The sequence below is a fragment of the Sprattus sprattus genome, assembly GCF_963457725.1.
Source record: "Sprattus sprattus genome assembly, chromosome: 6".
Classification (NCBI taxonomy): domain Eukaryota; kingdom Metazoa; phylum Chordata; class Actinopteri; order Clupeiformes; family Clupeidae; genus Sprattus; species Sprattus sprattus.
In genome coordinates, this window is record NC_137925.1 from 14,744,790 (window position 1) to 14,762,329 (window position 17,540).

At 46.2% G+C, this 17,540-nt stretch overlaps 1 protein-coding gene across 1 annotated transcript in view; it reads left to right on the forward strand.

Moving 5' to 3' along the window:
* The window catches only part of akap13 (A-kinase anchoring protein 13), a gene marked incomplete at its 5' end in the record, with an annotated part of 87,269 nt that extends 73,238 nt beyond the window's left edge, over positions 1 to 14,031 (forward strand). The window contains 8 exons of the mRNA XM_080840184.1: positions 104 to 286; positions 1,161 to 1,316; positions 3,993 to 4,063; positions 6,004 to 6,039; positions 6,391 to 6,441; positions 6,602 to 7,057; positions 10,154 to 10,445; positions 11,291 to 14,031. Coding sequence (XP_080696310.1) covers positions 104 to 286; positions 1,161 to 1,316; positions 3,993 to 4,063; positions 6,004 to 6,039; positions 6,391 to 6,441; positions 6,602 to 7,057; positions 10,154 to 10,445; positions 11,291 to 11,349 — 1,304 coding nt within the window. The 3' untranslated portion in view covers positions 11,350 to 14,031. The remainder of the gene's footprint in view (positions 1 to 103; positions 287 to 1,160; positions 1,317 to 3,992; positions 4,064 to 6,003; positions 6,040 to 6,390; positions 6,442 to 6,601; positions 7,058 to 10,153; positions 10,446 to 11,290) is intronic.
* Positions 14,032 to 17,540: the final 3,509 nt, after the last annotated feature.

Sequence of the window (17,540 nt, forward strand, 5' to 3'; positions counted from 1 at the left end):
AAATCAACGAATGCTTTATCAAGGCATTTCATTGCCGCTAAAAAGAGTGAATAACTGCAAACAGCAACCTTGTCTCTCTCTCTCTGTCCTTTATTCTTATCAGAGATTCTGAAGAAGAAGGATGATCAGATTGTGAGCCTGCTACAAGAGAAGATGAAGGTGTTCCGGGATATGTGTGACTGTGGACAAGCAGACGAGGGTTCTTCCTGTTCTAAGATGCTGTTCCGCGCCTGCAACGACGATGTGCCCAAAGGAGAACCCATCATGAAGGATGCGCTCAAGGAAGGTGAGTACACAAGGTCTCTGTTACTTCTCTCTCTTTTTATTTCCCTTTCTCACTCTCTCTTTCTGTCTATCTCTGTTCTCTCTCTGTCAAATTCAAATTGAAAAGTGGCTTATTGGCATGACAAATGAGCACCTGTATGGCCAAAGCAGTCATTTCATACAGGGAATCAGAAGATATACAGATACAGACATATTGACAGGTACAAGAAATCAGGAGGCATCTTTGGCAGGCAAAGAGCTTAGAGGCTCTCACATGTTTCAGAAGTTGTTCCCCTTTCTAGAGACAAGATATACTTAAAACATTATAAATGCATCAGAGTCAGATGAAAGTAATGCAGTTTTAGCCAGAACAAACTGCCATTTCATGCACTCACAAGTTTAAACCTAAGCAAACATCACCAGAACAATGTTGGATGCATTATTCATGTGCTTAAAGATAACAAATGTTTGGTGAGGAGAGGACAGCCCCTTTGAGGTGGCCTGGTCTGTTTTAAGCCCATTTCCAGCACTAATGTCCCTGTGGTTTGTCACTAAGTGAGTTAGCAGTAATGCCGTTAGCAACATGACGAGTGGGCCATGTGTGTGTGTGTGTGTGTGTGTGTGTGTGTGTGTGTGTGTGTGTGTGTGTGTGTGTGTGTGTGTGTGTGTGTGTGTGTGTGTGTGTTTGTTATCTCAGCGATGTGTGTGTGTAAGTAAATTATGTAATGTGGTATGGTTGTGGTTGTTATGGTTGTTACTGTTCGCTAATATGTCTCAGTGTTAGAGGTTGCTACCATGTGTAGGTACTATCGGTTTTAGCAGGCACTTAACTTAACTGTGTGTGTGTGTGTGTGTGTGTGTGTGTGTGTGTGTGTGTGTGTGTGTGTGTGTTTCAGTTGAGACGCTTCAGACGCTGGTGAATGGGAGTCTTGGCGGGGCCGTGGGGCAGCAGGTGGCCCAGGAGGCGGTGGGGGGAGTGGGGCCTGTGAGTCTGCCGCGCCGGGCAGAGACCTTCGGAGGATTCGACAGCCACCAGATGAACATATCCAAGAGTGAGGGGCTACAGTTTGTCTTTCTACATCTACCTCTCTCTCCATATCTCCATTATTCTTTTTCTCTCTCTGTATCTCCATCTCTCCATCTTTCCATACCTCCATATCTCCATCTCTCTCTCAGTCATTTCAACTCCACTTTGGACATATAAACACATCTAACACATCAAGGAGTCTTTTTTCTCTTTTTCTTTTCTCTCCCTCTCTCCTTTACTTCTCATCCTCCTCAGTCAACCATCCATTACAATAAAACTGCCCAATTTTAGAGCAGGGGTCTCTGATAACGTCTCTCCCCCATTCTCGCTCTGTTGTTCAGATCTGCTCTATTGTGAAAAGGCAAGCCAGCACCTCATAGCACGCCGCACACAGGGAGAGGCTGCCATCCTTCTTACTCTACCTCTCCGTGACACGCTCAACCTGGCCTTTTCTTCTGCTTTTCTCTCTCTCTCCACCCTCACTGTACCGTTCTCTCTCTCCTCCCTCACTCTCCCGTTCTCTCTCTCTCCACCCTCACTCTCCCGTTCTCTCTCTCTCCACCCTCACTCTCCCGTTCTCTCTCTCTCCACCCTCACTCTCCCGTTCTCTCTTTCCTCCCTCACTCTCCCGTTCTCTCTCTCAAACACACTCTGCTCTCCGGCGCTCTTTCTCACTTACAAGAGAACGAGTGTGGTGTCTTCCTCAATCTCAGACTCTCTCAGTCTCCCTCAGCCTGTCTCTGAAATCGAATCAAATCAAATCAAATCAAATGATGCTCTACTGGCATGAGTGACTGAACCCCATTGTGGCCAAAGCTAGACATTTGAAAGAGTGTACATATTATTGATTTGAAATTAACATTTTATACGGTGTGGTATTATATTATTATAATATATTATCATTCATTAATTATATATTAGAATGTGGTAAAAGAAACCTCATAATTGCATTTTCGTAGCCTACATTGCTTTTAAATGAATGGTTAGATCATGCGCTACGTTGCCTAATATCAAATCATGCACGCATATTACATTCAATAAAAAGCATTACAAAAATGGGAAAGTGGTTGTAACAAACCATCTTTTAAAAGTGAGAGCATTTTCTATCTGGTTGGCCTAACGTCTGGGATTACTACTGCCAAAAGTTTCCTCTATTTGTGCCCTTGAACTAAACTGTAATATCATTGAATAAACAATACTGATTGGTCAATTTCCTTATATTTCCACACTGCCACCTAAGAAGTTGCGTATTTTTTATCATGGAGGCATGCAGGTGGGTGGGCGGGTCGTGTTATACAGGGGCGCCTGCAGAAAAAAATTGTGAGGTACGCACAGAGCCACCATGCAACGCACCCCCTCCCCCCTAAAAAAAAAACGCACATTAGCCTACTCTCGCGCGCAGATAATGGTTTACAGCCCAAACACATTGCCCTTCTAATTTAAGTTAATTCTCCTTCTGCATATTGTTTTAGTACTTTTTCACTGTCGATTTCCAAATCTGTGTGAATATTCATGAGAGCAAGTCCGGTCAGTCTTTTGTCAGTCATCGTACTTCGTAGATAGGGCCTATGTCTTTTTTTGCGCGCCCCTCTGTCTGCAGTTTCCCTTTTGTAATATCCGTTCATAATATTTGATTACAGTGGCAATGCATGCGTCGTGCTGGGACCAGCGTGTGTCAGATAACTTTTGTAAGCGTTTGTTTGTGCTTTAATCACTTTTCGTTTGTTTGTGCCTTGTGCACTTTTGCCAGGCTCAGCGCATGATTTCAGACTCTCTCTCTTTTTTTTTCTTCTCGCGTAACAAGGTACGCACAGTGCGTACAGCCGTACAGCTGCAGGCGCCACTGGTGTTATAGACTCACGTATCAACACGGCAAGAGTCTCTGTACTGTGCCCCTCCACCACACCGCCCGCCTAGCCCACACTGCGCACACTGCCCGCCTGCATCACATTGGAAATGAATTGTCGCTTGATCATTTGTTGCTTCCCCTGTGAAAAGCATGTCAGTCTCTCTCACTCCCTCTCTCTCTTGCCATGTCTGTCTCCCTTGATCTCTCCCCACCTCCCCTCTCTCTGCTGTGCTCTGTGTAAAGTGAAGTGTTGTTGAGACCCTGCTGTAACCCAGGGCAGTGTTCGCCCCTCCTCCCCGCTCATTACCAGCAGCAGTTTCAGCACAGCTGCCTGCGGCCCCAGCAGAGGAGGGGGGAGGGGCATCCGGAGCTGATGCTGCTGCTGCTGCTGCTGCTGCCGTTTGGTCTTATCAGAGCTATAATGAGACACACACACACTCTCTCACACACACACACACACACACACACACACACACACACACACACACACACACACACACACACACACACACACGCACACGCACCCACCTACAGACGTGCACACACACACACACACACACACACACACACACACACACACACACACACACACACACACACACACACACACACACACACACAAGCACATCTACACCTACAGACATGCACACAGACTCATACAGACATACACCCTTTCTCTCGCTCTCTCTCACCTTGTCAATCACACAAACACCTACACAGACACACCTAAACCACACAGACTCATACAGCCATATACTCTGCTGCCCCCCCAACCCCTCAGACCCCCACTCACACACACACACACACACAGTATATTAGTATATTCTTCATGATCCTGATCTCTTCCTTCAGATGGAGACAGAGAGGACGGGGAAGACGCAGCAGATCTAAGGAGGACAGAGTCAGACAGCGTGCTTAAGAAGGTGAGGAACACACTCTCTCTCTCTATCGCTCACACACACACACACACAACACACACACACACACACACACACACACACACACACACACACACACACACACACACACACACACACACACACACACAGCCACACACATCAGCACAATGCATTGATCCTAAAGGATCTGTGTTGCTGCTGCCTCTCTTATGTGACTGCCTCAGTCCTCCTTTAGTTGAGCCCATAGTGATCAGGTGGATGAAACACACTCTCTCTCCCTCTGGCTCTCTCACACACACACACACTCTCTGGCTCACACACACATGTGTCTGCCTCAGTTATGCTTTTGCAATCAAGTGGATGGTACTGTCTGCACTGCCTCTGTGAGTGTGTGTCTGTACCGAGTCAGGCCTGTAGGACCTCAATTAGAGTGTATGGTGTGTGTTTGTGAGTGTGTGTGTGTGTGTGTGCGTGCTTGCGTGCAGGCGTGCGTGTGTGTGGTTTTGTACTTATATATATAGTCTGTGTATGGCTCATATTTCCTCTGTAGCGAGTCAGGCCTATAGGTCCTCTTTTAGAGTGGATTTTGCGAGTGTGTGTGTGTGTGTGTGTGTGTGTGTGTTTGTGTGTGTGTGTGATGCTGTACTCATATAGTGTCTGTGTATGGCTCATATTTCCTCTGTAGCGAGTCAGGCCTATAGGTCCTCTTTTAGAGTGGATGGTGTGTGTGTGCGAGTGTGTTTGTGTGTGTGTGTCTGTGTCTGTGTGTGTGTGTGTGCGTGTGTGTGGTGTAGTTCATAGTTCCTGCTGTGTAAATGCATCAGGCCCAGCAGGTCATCTCACCCCCACAGGTTCCCAGACTGCAGGTGCCGCAAAGATGATGTATTCGCAAGAGCACTCATAAACACTCATCTCTCTCTCTCTCTCTCTCTCTCTCTCTCTCTCTCTCTCTCTCTCTCTCTCTCTCTCTCACTGAATCTCTCTCTCTCTCTCTCTCTCTCTCTCTCTCTCTCTCTCTCTCTCTCTCTCACTGAATGTCTCTCTCTCTCACTGAATATCTTTCTGTCACTCTCTGTAAGTAAATGCATTGGAGCAGCAGTTCCCAAACTTTTCATGCCAGGCCCCCCTTTGATAATAAGAGAAAAGATTGAGACATTGTATAGCCTAAGACCTGTTTTTAATCATTAAAACAACAGATGCCCATCGGCAGTTGCATCGCTTTTGTTTTGACATTTGCACTTAAATTTTCAATGTAATTTCATCAATCAGTGGAACCATATTAGAGTATGTAAGTAGAAAGTAGGCTACACACTCATCACCGAATCAGTAGGCTACAGGCTACTGTGCTGTCAGATGTTGAGGGTTGTCACCTGCCCTCGACCCACTCACCCTCAACCCACCCCACACTTTAGGAACCACTGCATTAGAGACAAAGAGAAGGAGTGATTGAATGAATGCATTACACTCCATTAGAGAGTGAGTGAGTGTGTGTGTGTGTGTGTGTGTGTGTGTGTGTGTGTGTGTGTGTGTGTGTGTGTGTGTGTGTGTGTCAGTGTATGTGTGTGTGTGTATGTGTGTGTGTGTGTGTGTGTGTGTGTGTGTGTGTGTGTGCATGTGTGTGTGTGTGTTTGAATGAGTACAATTCCCCCCTCCCTGAACAATGCAATCAAATTGCCATGGTGATTAAAGGCACTCAGCAGGGCGCACTCACACTCCATTTATAACCCACACACACACACACAAGCCCATAGACACACACACACACACACACACACATTTTGTTTCTCTCTCACACACACAAATGCATTCTCAAGACACAAACTTGTAGCGATGTGCACGTAAATACACAATCAGCATTCACACCTCACACACATGACCACAGACACACACAGACACACACACGCACACACTCACCATTTCTGCTCTTTAGAGACTTACAGTTAAACTCATGGTTCTATCAACAGGGAGGAAATGCCAAACTGCTGAAGAGGAACAGTGAAGTAAGTGTGTGTGTGTGTGTGTGTCTGTGCGTGCGTGCGTGCGTGTGTGTGTTAAAGTATTTTAGTGCTGTTTAACAATAGTTCATTTGATTTCCACTATTGGATTGGTGATGTACATTTTACTGTAAGTTCAAAGTGGTAAGTGATGGACATCTTTTGACATAATGGATACCAATTATGTCCTCCTCAGGTGAAACACACACATTCTCTCTCTCTCTCTCTCTCTCTCTCTCTCTCTCTCTCTCTCTCTCTAATGCACTCTCACACATAGTCACACACACATATAGTCACACACACTCACAGTAACACATTCTCTCTCACACATGTTCACATTTTTCTCTTCTCCTACAGCAGGTGCTTCAGAGTGTCACAAACCTCCACGACCTTCTGGCCTCACTACAGGTACGGTTACTGAAAAACACACACACAGACACACACACACGCACCTATACACACACACACACACACACACAGACAGACACACACACACACACATATATACACATTCCCTCCCTTACCTGTGTGTGTGTGTGTGTGTGTGTGTGTGTATTCCCCCCTGTAGGCAGTGGTGGTTCAGCAGGACACCTTCATCGAGGACCAGCGCCAGGCCTTGTCGGAGCGGCCGTCGTCTGCCTCCTCCTCCTCCTCCTCCCGACCGTCATCACGTCCCAACTCCCTGATCGAGCAGGAGCGCCACCGAAGCCTGGAGAAGCAGCGTCAGGAGGTGGCGGCGTTGCAGCGTCAGCAGGCGGCGCACGCGGAGGAGCGCAGGAAGCGCGAGCGGCAGTGGGAGGCGCGCGAGGGCGAGCTGACGGACCGGGAGACGCTGTCCCAGGCCCGCGAGGAGGAGCTCCACAGGAGGAGGATGGAGCTGGAGCAGGCCAGGCGGGAACTCCAGGCCAAGAAGGAGGACTACCAGAGGGACCTGGAGCGCCTCAGAGACGGACAGAGACGCCTGGAGAGGGACCGGGAGAATCTGCGGCGGGAGGTGGAGATACTGGAGCAGCTCAAACAGGAGGTGAGGGATGCCTGGACTCACAAAGCCAGAGACACAAGGGTTAAAGCCACCAGAGCTAGCCTCTGTGTTTAGCCATACTAGTGCAGTGCCCGTAGGAATTATGCATTCTGTAGAGTTAGCAGACGTAGGTGTAGGCTAGCTGTTGTTCAGTGCAGAACTGGGAGGATAACATGACGACGTGGCCCGACATAACTTACAGCGAGAATTGCGCGTATTTCGTGGACTCCATAGCAACAGATGGGAAAGCAATGTACAATCTGAAAGCCTACGAGGCTTATCAATATAAGCTACCATTTGTATCGGCCACTCTTGCGTTGTGATTTTGATTGGCACCCAGCCGTTTATTCATACACTCTGACAGGTTTAATGAACACAGAGCAAAGGCGATCACACACAGTATCTTCCGAATGACAGCCTCTCCCAGCCAGGGTAAATGCAGACTGAGGTTTATAATATTGCAATAATGAGAAAACAAAGTCTACACACGAATTACAACAGATACATCGGGACACATCTGAAAACCTCTCTCATTGCGTCAGTAGATGCATGTACGCATGGTCACTGGTCTAGGCTTACCATAAACATTGAATAGATAGCTAACTCTTATACAAATACATCAAACTACAATATACTACTTAACATGGTAATGAGAGTTGGTTACATGCCAGGCCCATACGCATCAGCTGGGGTAACATCTATGACAACGACTGTTCTATGACTATGACATCATTCACGTCGCACGGGTCCGCTACATAGTGCCTCACTACAGTGCCTACCGCAAACGGTAAAATACAAATATCTCGCGAACTATGAATTCAAAAATCTTCAAAATCAAGGATGCACAGGTTCATGACATGCGTAAGCTACATGCGAAATATCATAACTAACGTAGCCTAACTACCGTCAGGGAGATACGCCCTAGACAGACTTTGATGGATTACTATTCCCTGTCTGTTAGATGACTGTACAACTCTAGACATTACTTTGAAACTTAATATAAAGAAGCTTAAAAATAAACGAAACGAAATCAATCACTGTCTTAAGATTATAAAGAAGCTTAAAAATAAACAAATAGATAAAATCAATCACTGTCTTAAGATTACCTGAGCAAAAGTCTGTATCTGTTCACCAAGAAGAATTTGAATGCGGACCTCCTTATCATATCCAACGCTATTCTGAACTTTGAGTGAAGGCAGGATAGTTTAATAACGCTACGCGTTTGATTGTGACGTCACTACCCATAGTGCCGACGGGACGGGAAACGATAACCCATTGTTTCCTACGGGAAACGGTAAAATACAAATATCTCGAAAACTATAAATTCAAAAATCTTCAAAGTCAAGGATGCACAGGTTCATGACATGCTTAAGCCACATGCGAAATCTCATAACTAACGTAACTACCGTCAGTGAGATACGCCCTAGACAGACTGACACCCACACAGAGATTCCTGGATTTATAGATAGATAGCACTCAGAGACACAAGGGACAAACCCACCAGAGCTGGTCTCTGTCTTTAACCATACAGCACTCAGAGACACAAGGGACAAACCCACCAGAGCTGGCCTCTGTCTTTAACCATACAGCACTCAGAGACACAAGGGACAAACCCACCAGAGCTAGCTTCTGTCTCTAGCCATACATGAGCCAGATTCCAGCCCTCCACTGATCCTACAATAGGATAATAACTAATATCCAGCCAGTCCAGAGCTAGACTTTGGACTTAGAGGCTCTACAACAGCTAGACGTCCATCCTATAGAAGCATGACTTCAGGCTTTAGAATGACTGGTGTAATTGGCTATAGAGAGTCAGGGGGTGTTCATATGGACCTTCATCTATAGAGAATGTATGATTACTCCCTGACAGTTTGGTTGCCATGACAGTTAAACATCAGTCAGCTACTCTGCTGCCATGCGCCAATCAAGCCGTGCGTGTGGGAGTGATGAATACTCAGGTGTCAGCACTGGTAGCTGCACTTCCCCTCGCTCTCCTCCGCCCACAGAATTACTCACGCAGACCGCCGCAGACTCATTTGCATTCGTGTATCTCTCCTTTCCCCTCTCCGCTTTCCTCATCTCACCACACCTCCCTTTTTCTTCTCCTCTCCTCTCTGCTGCTTCTCTCCTTCCTTTCATCTCCTCTTCTCTGTTCTCCTCTCCCCTCTTCAGAACCACACAGAAAGAATCCGCAACGGCCAAACTTTTTGGAATGTTTGACTAATTAGTCTGTTCTCCTCACGCATTCAACTGTTCAAAGCTCAAAATTCAAACGATCCATGTATCTGTGTGTATGTGTGTGTGTGAGAGTATCTCTGTGTGCATCTCTGTATATCTGTACATCTGAGTGTGTGTGTGTGTGTGTGTGTGTGTGTGTGTGTGTGTGTGTGTGTGTGTGTGTGTGGAAGAGGGAGAGAAAGGGGAATGTTGATCAGCTGTGTATGGTGTAGGAAGTGTGTGTCTGACTGGAAGAGAAAGGAAGTGAGGAATCACCTGCTAATCATTAAATCTCACAGAACTCATATGGACTGGAGGCTTCCGCTATGGAGCTCTCGGCTCCTCTCTCTGAACAACAGCTGCTTTCTTAGAAACACTGTATAAACAGGAAACATAGAGCAGAGTTAAGATGAGGTGAGTCGACACCAGTCAAACCGAGCTTCCCCTGGCTGAGACAAACTGAGTCCAACTCGACACAAAGCAAGCCTAACAGAGCTGAGAAAAGTCAAGCAGAACCCAGCCTAGTGGAGCTGAACTGAACCAAATGGAGAGCAGGATCCCATGATTAGTCAGTTGTGGTCAATTCAATAATTACATTTTAAAACTATTTACTTGTGTGTGTGTGTGTGTGTGTGTGTGTGTGTGTGTTTGTGTGTGTCTGTCATGTATCTCCTGGTCCTTGGAGAGTGGGTAGTGGCATATCCACACACAGCCCAACACAGTCTCGATCAGCTATGTGGAGGTTCTCCAGTTCTGCAGAAATAGAGAGAGAGAGAGGAGAAAGAGAGAGTGAGAGAGAGAAGTGACTATGAGCTCCTGTATGTCTGACCATACTGTGTCTCCTGGTGCCGCCCCCCCCCCCCCCCCCCCCCCCCCTTGCAGAAGCGCATGCAGCGAACCCCCTCCAGTACGTCTGAGGACTCCCTGCAGCTCCAGGGCGGCAGCTCTTTGGAGCCAGAAGCATGCGACTCCGAACCCCCCAGGAAGAACTCGATGAGCCGGCTGGACCTCAAGCCCAAGGGGCGCACGCTGAACCCCTTCAGCATGAACTCGGGGGGGCGCAGCCAGGAGGGGGGGGTGCAGAACCAGATGCCCAACCGTCTCCTACAGCTAGCCAAGAGCAAAGACAAGAAGGACAAGAAAAAGAAGAAGAGCAAGCACCCAATGGCGCCAGGTGTGTGTGTGTGTGTAGGACTGTGTCTGTGTAATAGTGTGTGTGTGTGTAGGTTTGTACTTGTTGTTTGTGTGTGTTGATTTTTGAATATCTCTGCAGGTCTGCTTAAATAAGTGTCTGTTGTGTTGATAGCTTTTATCATAGAAAATGTGCCAGAATTTCAAAGAATTATAAAGTTTGATAATGAAACAATCCTGAAAATATTGGCCTCACATTCTGATGACGTAAACTTCTTTTTTTCTGAGATAATCAGACTGAACGACTTCCTTTTATCTAAGGGCCTTAAATGACTCGGGTAATTAGTAGATTAACCTTTCCAAAGTGAAATTTTATTTCAACACTGCACAATGAGAATAGGTAACCTGATGTTAATGTCTGTATTTGGTGACAAAAAAACTGGTTTAAATTACAAGATTCCACGTTTATGACTAATTCATGATTCAGAGTTATTAATCAATATCCCAGATTCATGACTAATTCATTATTCATGAGAAATGTATGCTTTTGCATCGACCTAGCCTTCCTGTTTTCCGTCATGACATTAATACTAAGCTAGAATTTAGGCTAAACTTCTTGTGTTTCTTGACGGCACTAATGCAGAGATGCCATTTCGACTCATGTTCCTGTCTGTCTTCATTCCATTAATGCTGAGATAGTGTGGATAAGTTAACCTCCCTGTGTGTCTTCATGACATTAATGCTAAAACTAAGTTTCAGCTACAGTCCTGTGGTCCTTTATGACATTAATGCTAAAACTAAGTTTCAGCTAACATTCCTGTGTTCCTTTATGATAATAATGCTCAAATAAGGTTCAAGCTAACAATCCTGTATTCCTGCGCTCTTCAGAGTCCCAGCTGCTGCCGCTGACGGAGCCCACCGCCGATGGGGAGATCTACTTCTGCTGATGCCCCTGAGTGCCCTACACTCCCACTCTGCCCTGGCACCAATCACAGCAATGAAAGCCAATGCCATGCTGCCCACATGCCCCCCTGTACTTCACCACTCTATTACCCTATGAGCATGCTCTCTTAAGGGGGTGGGGTGAGGAAGAGATAGGTGGTGGGGTGCCCCAAGGGCATTTGCACACTGTTGTGATGCCCAGTCTCTTTCCCATCTGATCTGTCCAGTTCTGGAAGTGTACGGCGCAGCGCAGCACAGCCAGAAACACACACACATGCCCCACCATTGTAATGGGTCTGTGTCTGTTTGTGTAGGGCTGATACAGAGGCGTTTGGTTCCCCAGTTCTAGGGTTCTCTTCAGTTCTCCAGTTCTCTTTGTTCTCCCATGCTGCCTTTGCTGGCAGGCTGATCACGTGTGCTGAAACACAGGGGCCACTTCAGCTCTCATGTAGCCAACCGCTGACATCAGGATCAGTCGGGCCCTGGCCTCAGGCTCACATGCTCCAGCCCAGACAGCTCACTGGCTGACTCAGCTGTCACTCAACGTGCTCCAGCCGAGACAGCTCACTGGCTGACTCAGCTCTCACTCAACGGTGTCCTTAAAGGACTAACAAAACCACAGAAAGCAACAAAAAAAACACACACACCATAGCAAAAACAACAAACAAAGAAAATAAAAAGGACTTCAGGAATGTGTTTCGAGGCAGTGTGAGTTGAGGGATCACGGCAGCGCTCCGTGCCACCCACCGGCTTGGACAACGCGCCCAAGAAAGGTTCTTCTTTTCCCAGAACCTTCCAGTTCCCTTCTCTCATATCCATATCCATCGTTCAATGCTACTCCTTCAGTCATTGCACTTGAGGTGACAATGGTAAATAGTTCAAAAGCTTGTGTACTGCAGATTTACAGTATGTTCAGAGTTAGCCGTTATGTCGTTGTGTTGCACTACATGGCAATAAGTAATCCCTTATCCTTATGTTCATGTCCTCATGTTCTCTATAGCCTCGTGTTCTTGTGCAGATGCACCTCTTTTTCCTCAGTAGACCCTAAGACCATTAACCTTCGCTGACCTTGCACAGGTGATTGCTGAGAAATCAGAGAACAATACATTGCGTCGTACAAGGTTAGGTTCACCTCTTCTCCCCGCTAATGACAATGCAATGCTATTTGCGGTTCTGCTTTTAATCAGCTCATTTCAACAAAAAAAAATGGTTCTATGCCAAGGAGCACTTTAAACAGTCACTCATCTTCTCCTCTTTATAGAGCAGAGAGTTGATCCAGTTTACTCCCAAAGATTAATCATGGGGATTTATGGACTGATAATCAGGCAGGGATTTTAGACGGATTTCCACCGTAGTGTTAGTACCTTGCGCTTGGCTTCCCTGCCATCTTTATGGAGTAACGTTTGATAAATGACTTCGATCCCTTGACATGTAATGACACAGTAAATGAACCGCAGTTAAGCCAAGGGCTTTCAGATGAAAATGAACAGGAGTCCTGTTCGTAATTACACAGAGACAAGAGAGAAATTAACCATTTTGGCTGGCTTCTCAGATGAGGGCTGAACCCATATATAGAGAGATACATTAATAATGACTTTACCTGCAGGTCAGGTATTCCCCAGTAGAGGCTGATTGTGGAAACAGAATTGGCCCAGATGTGGGCCTGTTCTCAGCCGGAGTCTGCCATCTGATCTGCACGTGTAATGCAAAAAGCTCAGAATACTGTATAATATTATCCACAGGCCTGGACAACACAGGCATGAGTATGGGCTTTCACCTTTTTGTTTTGCTCCTAGAGATTAACTCATCCCTCTCTTCCCCCCACACTCACACCTTTCTAACACACTGAGTGGCTTTAGTCTGTAGTCTTGATTCTGTCTTCCTCTTCCTTGTTTGTTAAGGACTGGACAGGACTTTGACTTTTCTATAACCCCAGGATGCAAAGACACCTCTGGGATCCATCAAGTCCCCAGGGGATGATCCTTGCTCTTTTGTCTTGTCCCCACCAGGGGACAGTAGCGAGCCCTGCACGTCTCGTGATTTGCAGGGTTCCCCCCCCCTTGCCTGACTGAAGTTTTTGAGTCATTGTTGACTGTCCTCTTCGGGTCTTTTCAGTACTAAACCATCTGCGTCATCCTGATGAGCAGGTAGTCATAGTGACCAAGAGACTCCACAAGTATCCTTCATTCAGTAAAAAGAAATTATCCATTTCACATTATTTGCGAGCAATCTTGAGTTTGGCCTTAATTTATAGGAGATAGGATCAGGCCCGAAACTTCCCTCTCAGGAGAGAACCTCAGAGAAGACGAATCAACTCAACTCAAATCAGTAGTTTCTTGGAGTGATCCTTTTTTTAGTGGTTTTCCATGGAGTCTCTCAAACAGGATTCAAATGTTATAGCCTTAAACAGAAAAAAATAATGCACTAAATTCAATCCAGCATCGTCTCAGGAGGTCTTTGGTAAAGATTTTTAAAAACTGTACTCCTGCTTTGAGAGCAAGGAATTATTTTTGATGAAATGGTACAGTTTAATTTTGTTTGTTTGTTTGTTTATTTGTTTCCTTGTCGAATAATGTATAAAAAGGACAGAGACAAAATGTAAAATGTACATATGAACTGTGTATAAATTTTAATGTAAAAGTATGATTTTTTTTTTGTCTTGTTTGTGATTGATATCAATATTTTGTAATGAGGCTTATTTATCGTTGATCCCCGCTAAAAATGTACAGTTATATATCACTCATATTAAAAAATATTATGACCCAAAAAGATGAGTCATTTTGTTTACCTTCAGAAATGTTAGAAATAAATTCACAATTTCCCCTCTTCAGTGAACAACCGTGAAATATTTGACATCAATTTCCCTAGAAAGCATTTGTAGGATTTTAGCACTTGTATCTTCAAACGTTTGTGTATGTTAGTTGGGTCTAACACCAGTGCCCTTTCAAATTAAGTAGAGTAGCCTTTGTGGCATATAGAACCAGAAAATCATAGTTTTATAATCCCGTTTTACAGTATGGGCAGGACTCCCTCTTTTACTGTCTGCAGTGGGGGGAGGGTTGTGAGTGTTTGTATGAGTCTGTGTGTGTGTGTGTGTGAGAGAGAGAGAGAGAGAGAGAGAGTGTGCGTGTATGGGTTAATGTGTGGGAAGGCATTGTGTTTTGACTTCGCCTAAGGACACAACGAGAGGAGATTTGGATGAAGATGAAACGCCATGCATGAGTGTGTGCAGATGGACACTTCTCATCTGGGGAGAGTGAGAGAAAGAGAGTGTGTGTGTGTGTGTGTGTGTGTGTGTGTGTGCAGATGGACACTTCTCATCTGGGGAGAGTGAGAGAAAGAGAGTGTGTGTGTGTGTGTGTGTGTGTGTGTGTGTGTGTGTGTGTGTGTGTGTGTGTGTGTGTGTGTGTGTGTGTGTGTGTGTGTGTGTGTGTATGTGCAGATGGACACTTCTCATCTGGGGAGAGTGAGGCCGTAAGAGAGAGCGAGAGAGAGAGAGTGTGTGTGTGTGTGTGTGTGTGTGGACACTTCTCATCTGGGGAGAGTGAGGCCGTAAGTGGTTCGCTGGCATGCTGCTTTGCTCTGTCTAGCTAACGTGCCCCGTCACCGAGTCGCACAAACACTTGTCATTTCAGGACTCGGATTCAGGGAAGAGTAGATAGAGGAGGAGAAGGAAGATGAGGGGGGGAGGAGAGGAAGAAGGGAGAAAGGAGAACTGATAGAGGAGAGGAGGAGGAGGAGAAAAAAGAGATGAGGGAGAGGAGGAATATGAGGGAATGAAGAGAGCGGAGGTTAATTCCATCCATTCCCATTGCTGACGTTTCACAGCAGTCACATCCTGCTGTGAGCACCTGCCTCACAGGGCTGCACTGACTGAGCGGGCACATTAGAAAACTACACAAACACACAGGGTGGCAGCCAGTACACTGGATGCAGATCAGGCACACAGAGAGTCCCTGCATACAGTCTCCCAGTGGCAGATGTGACTTTGGCACAATGTGACGAGGGATACAGCTCACAACTTTTGAAATTGAGAAACAGAAACAAACACTACTGTCTAGCAGCAGCATTCTCACCCCCCTAACTTCCAAATGTCTTTGTACTTTTCGCTAAAGACTCTCTCAACCCTCGTTGGAGCTCTGTCTTCTTCAGGAAGCATGTGGGTTGGTTAAGAATCACTGATGCAACCATCATGGGTGGACACCAGACCGGGCAGCATGTCCCGCAAACAGGACACTGGACTGAGTGAGCATGTAGTGTCCTCCGGGCCGGGGAAGATGTGCAGACGTGCAAGTGAAGATGTGCAACCGCTTTGCGGTTGGCTGTTATAGCGTTCTAACTCATTATTGGACCGATTTCAATGGTTAATTGTCCTTGGTTGAAGTTTGGACCCAAAAAGAGACAAATGGGGCCCAGGTTGAAAATCCAGAAGTTTCCCTTTAAGATGTAGCCCAGAAAAAACTCTTATGACCGGGCCAGTTGTGCTACCACCCTCACCCTCAGCCAGCTTCATCCCAGGCCCCTTCCACTTCAAAGCCTCTTGAATCAGACAGCGCTAACAAGCTCTGCTGGGATAAATGGAGAAATAATTCACATCTCGCACTGGAAGTCACAAAAATAACTAACTCTTTCATGCATATCTGTGTGTGTGTGTGTGTGTGTGTGTGTGTTTTACTGGTATCACACTCATGCTCCAATACAAACATGCAATCCCCTCTCTCCACACACACACACACAAACACCACACATTCTCAAGGACAAACTCATGCATGTTAACAGTTATATATGCATCCACAAATCCACGTCCACAGCCTCGCAGGAACACACGCAGCAACAAACACACACACACACACACACACACACACAGCTACAAACACGCACGCACACACATAGAGCCACAAATAGACACACACACACACACTTGCTATCAGACTCCCTTAGGCCAGAGTGCAGTTGTGTTACTTCGAGTCCTCTCTTAACCTTAACCATCTTATTTTACACATAATGATTTAAGTACACCCAAAGCTTTAAAGCATAGTTCATAGTAACACACATTACACTAAGTCGTTTCCATCTCTTCCTGACGCGTTTAAGGTTTTTCTCTCTGCGGGAGTATTCTTATTGCAATGTTTCTGTGTGGGGACCTTAAACTGCCAGGAGAGAAGCAACAGCCACGTACTTCAGAGCACTTTGCCATCCGTAGAGCCCACGTTAACCTTGCCAAGCGTCGGCACGTATTAATAGCTCGGTGGGTGCTTAGGATGTCGCTAATCTGTCTGAGTGTCTCATGTTTTCCATGAGATGTGCTCAACACCAGCGTCTCAGCATTCGGGTGCCCGCGGACGAGAGCCCTCCGGGGCTAAAGCTGGCATGGACATGCATGTATTAAGGAGCAAGCGCCTGATCTCCAGAAAGCTAGTTACCGCCGCTTAATGCACTCCTCATCGGCAGGGGGTGAGCTTGAAGTGCCCCCCGCTGTCCTACTCCACTCCTGCTCATGGGAGTGCTTAGTCATCAGCATTTAGGGGACCAGAATCAAACTCTCTCCACCTTTCTGCACCCTCCCCCCCCCCCCCTCCCTTTCAAACACACACACACACACACACACACACACACACACCCCACCCCACCGTGTCATCAGTGCTGGCTCGGGACAGCAGGATTAATTCCACAGTGAGTATGTAGGCAGAGTAAAGTCACTGTTCTGGACTTCAGGCTCAGCACTACTGCACTGAACTAGTGCAGGAGTCAGACAAGTGGAAACAGCTGAACATGAGGAACTCATCAAATGGGCTGTAATGAAAGGATATTCTTTAAATTCTCTCTCTATCTCTCTCTCTCTCACACACACACACACACACACACACACACACACACACACACACAGTGTGTGTGTGACACACACAAACCTACCTACACACTCAGACACAAATATATGGTCAAATAGCGTGACTTCATACTGAGCGTATAAGTAAACATGAGTAGGAGAAGAGGGATACATTTGGTAGAGATAGAGAGAGAGTGAAAGAAAGAGAGAAAAAGAAGAAGAGAGAAAGGGGATAGAAAAGAGAGAGAGAGGCATACTTCTTGCCTCAGGATGTATTTGCCAAGGAGACGTGAGTCTCCAGCATGCAATCCCCCAGATGAACCTTATGCGCCTCATATGTGGTCTTGCCTCAGCAAAATAATCAAATAA